This window comes from Frieseomelitta varia, unplaced genomic scaffold, assembly GCF_011392965.1.
Source record: "Frieseomelitta varia isolate USP_RPSP 00005682 unplaced genomic scaffold, Fvar_1.2 scaffold_1021, whole genome shotgun sequence".
In the NCBI taxonomy this organism is placed as follows: Eukaryota; Metazoa; Arthropoda; class Insecta; order Hymenoptera; family Apidae; genus Frieseomelitta; species Frieseomelitta varia.
In genome coordinates this window covers 141549-145415 of record NW_025108664.1, presented here as the reverse complement: position 1 = coordinate 145415, position 3867 = coordinate 141549, and the positions used below count along the sequence as shown (strand labels likewise).

Below are 3867 nucleotides of genomic sequence, written 5' to 3'. Positions count from 1 at the left end.
TATCATTCATGAATGAAAAATTGTATTCTCATATTCCTCATCTTCCATATGTATAATGCAATGTAATGAAAACATCGTAAGAAAATATGTTCAAATGCAATCTTGCACGGACTGTACATAAATATTGTCATGATATTGTTATAAATTTTATTATACATAATATCAATATATAACTCTGAAAAATCTATTTGTTATATTGGTCAAATTTCATCAATTCATCAATGATAATTTAATTTTTATCATGATAAAAATACATACAACTCATTTTTCTAATAAATAATCAACATTAATTTATTTTCATAAAAAGAATTTAAAATTATTTTAAATTATATTTAATTCATAATTGTATTAATAAAATTAATTATATAAATAAAAATAGACCTTGCTCTCAATATCAAATGAAAACCAGCAAATTTTTACGTGTAATATTTTTGTATATATTCAAGTTTCTTATATGTATATATATAATATATTCTATTAGAAATTTACTTTCATTTTCTATTAGAAGTTTCGTGATTAGTAACAATAAAAAAATTATATTCACTAAAATATTATTATTGTAAATAATTTCAATTATATGTAAGAGTCATGTAATAAAAATATTTATTTACAAATTTTATCGTTATATCTATAACATTAAGGAGATGTACTATGATTCAATGAAATACATTAATAATTATGTATAGAAATTTTTTTAATTAAAAAATTAGAAAACTTTAACATAATAAATTGGTAATAAACTTTCAATGTTCCACTTGGCAGCCTTCGAGACTCAATGCTCGAGCCAGATTCCTAGCGATAGCTAGTCGGAAGATTTCAATTTTATTTTGAAATTTTAGGTCGTCTCCATGTGCTTCTACGCAACGCAATAATTCAAAACAATCACTGGAAGATAAAATTACATCTTTCGCCTCTAATAGTGGAATAGCATCCGACAAAAGTATCGACCAAAAGCTGAAATAAATATTTTTTATTGTATTAATTTTCCGTTTAAATTCCGGTTATATTTATCTAAATATAAATAACTTACTATTTCGGTGTTAAATTTGAAACTAAAAGAGATACTAATAAACTTGCTGCTTCTTTAAACTCTCCAATGCTATACATTTGATGAAATTCACAATACTTTCCTATTATAAAAAGCGAAAAGCATAATTGCATATTTTATTAAGGATTTGTCTATGTTTTTAAAATTTCAAAATTGATTTACCTAAAAATGTGAGTCTATCACTAGCCATCATACAAAAACCTAAATTTTCTAATAAGTCACGACAATCTAATTCTCCATATTCTGCATAACGCTTTAAAAATTGATCGGCGATATATGTTATAAAACCACTATCCTGTGCTTTTAATGCCCATGCAAGTGCATTACCCAATCTTCCTTGTTTCATAGATTTCAATCCTTGAATTTTACAAATACTAGTAACTGCAAGGGAGAATGTTTAAATAGACAATCTTATATTAAAATGAGTAAAATATATTAATTTGAGGAATGATATCAACCTATATGATCCATCTTATTATCTCGTGCTATGTCTAGGATCTTATTTACTCTTGCTTCTGATCTCATTGGTAGTGATTGTAATAGTATTTCTAGTCTCGCTAAACCTTCAACAGGACAGTGCATCAAGTAACTTGCACCACATTGCCACAAAGAGTGATGTCCCATTAATGCGTTGCCATATTCCAATATTAGAGATTCGTGAAGTTGATTACTGACTCTGATAAAAATAAAATTTAGTTGAATTTTCATTTTTCGTACTTTGAGTAACATGAATTATTATTATTATAACTCCACTTACTCCACTTGGTCTCTATCCAATATTTTAAGTTTTCCACAAGCATATAATAAATCTACCAAATGAGCAGCAAACCATCCATTATCACCCATGTATTGTATTTCTTTAATAACATGGTGCAAGTTGCTTTCCATCACAGCACGAATAGCATTATCAGAAGGTTTATTAGCTTGCCATCTTTTGGAAATATTATTAGCATGAAGAGAAAGTTCAGGTTGTTTACAACACGGTGAGGTGTAAAATAATTTTGCTGCCAACAATTCGTACCAAGCATCTGTATATTGTGAAAATTGCCACAGCATATCTTGCTCTCCTGCAATTAACTGTATTAAATGTTTTTAATAATTTAAACAGATACTACGTTTTATTGTACTGTATATACTCATATATATTGTTATAGATACCTTCATAATCATTTCTAAATTAGTGTCAACAATGAAAGCTTTACTGTTTAAATTTGAACATAATTCTAGTTGCCAACGTTTCCAACATGTAGTAAATCCATCTATAGAATAACCACCATATACATTATAGATAGGCATTGTTTTAAGAACATTTTCTGCCATTACAAAAGCAGGGTGATCTGCTTTACTATGCAATGCCAATAAAGCTCTCACTAAATCTAACTTTCCATGTAATGCACAGCCTATTACAGCTTCCCAATAATTTGGATACTCCAAATCAGCGCCAATTGTCTTCTGAGCTAATATTTTAACTGCTACAAGTTCTCTAGATGGAAAGTGAAATCTAATCCACTCTAACAGCTGTGGTAAAACTACATCACCTAAATTAAAAATATTGAATTTTAGAATTTTTTGATACTTATTTATTATTTTCTATTTTCAACGTATAATTTACCTGGCACTACATCTACATAAAGAATTTCAATCAAGTGCCAAACACATTCTATTTGATAAAAAATGGTCAGAAAATTTTCTAGTGATTCTTTCTTATCTGACAAACATTTTCCACAGATGTCTTGCAAACTTTCTATACATGCTCTCAAAATAGATCTGTATTGCTTGCTATGTTTTAAAAGTTCTGGTCTAACATCTCCAGAAACAGATTTTATTTTTTGAATGGACAGAAAGACACCATTACTCTCATTCACTAATTTACGTAATTGAGGTGAAAATAAAATTATTTCTGGTCTTAAAATATATACCGTCGGGTCATATTTTTCTGAACTTTCTTTAGCTAATTTTTTATATATGCCAATTCTGTTACTATTGACCCAATTTCCAGTTATACGTAGATGCTTAGGAACATTTGGAATATCCTACAAACAAAAATATTTTTTTTAAATACATTTTCACTTTGAAAAATGTAAAATCTAGCTAAAGTAATACAATATCTTATAAGAATAAACGAAGATCTCATCAACTTAAATTAACTAGTATAAGAATAAGAATAAAATTATAATAATATTATCATGCCTTCCTTCTGCATAAATAAACTTACATTTAATTTATGATATGGCTTTTATAAGATTGGAACAATATTAATTACACGAAAGGAAGAAAATATAGGTTAAGTATCAATACAAAGCATGCACGCGGTTCATGATTTTATTACTTACTATTGTTGGAGGACTATCGTTTTCATCCATACTTATACGAAAAAGAAATTATTCCAAGTATACTTTATTGTGTAATAACATTCAACTTTTACATTTGTAACGAGGTTTATTGTATAGATTAAATGCACAGTATTGTCAACTATCGATAGCAGTATTTAATTCTGAAAGAATCGATATATTGTATCTCTATATCTACATATCGATACTCGGCAGACATTATCGATAATATCAAAAGAAACGTTTTATCGAAAAGTGCACTTGTCATACCGACATTATGAAGTGGTTCAAAACTTTAACAGCATTTGATGAAATTTTTAACTTGCTATTATATAACAATATTGTGCTTTAATTAATTAAATAATTGACAGTAAAGGCATAATCTCGAATTGACGAGAAAAGAAGTGTGAAACAAAAAAGTGAAAAGTGAAACATAATACGAAAGTGTAAGTCCCAATTGAGTTACATTTTTTGCAACAATTATTATTA

At 27.5% G+C, this 3867-nt stretch overlaps 1 protein-coding gene across 1 annotated transcript; it reads right to left on the bottom strand.

Moving 5' to 3' along the window:
* Positions 1-676: 676 nt before the first annotated feature.
* On the bottom strand, positions 677-3635 carry LOC122539052 (nuclear pore complex protein Nup85). Its single transcript, XM_043673648.1, has 8 exons — positions 3382-3635; positions 2661-3081; positions 2207-2586; positions 1806-2125; positions 1507-1724; positions 1211-1429; positions 1031-1130; positions 677-954 (listed from the first exon to the last, which is right to left on the bottom strand). The coding sequence occupies exons 1-8, from the start codon at positions 3409-3411 to the stop codon at positions 744-746; spliced, it is 1899 nt and encodes a 632-aa protein (XP_043529583.1). The 5' UTR covers positions 3412-3635; the 3' UTR covers positions 677-743.
* Positions 3636-3867: the final 232 nt, after the last annotated feature.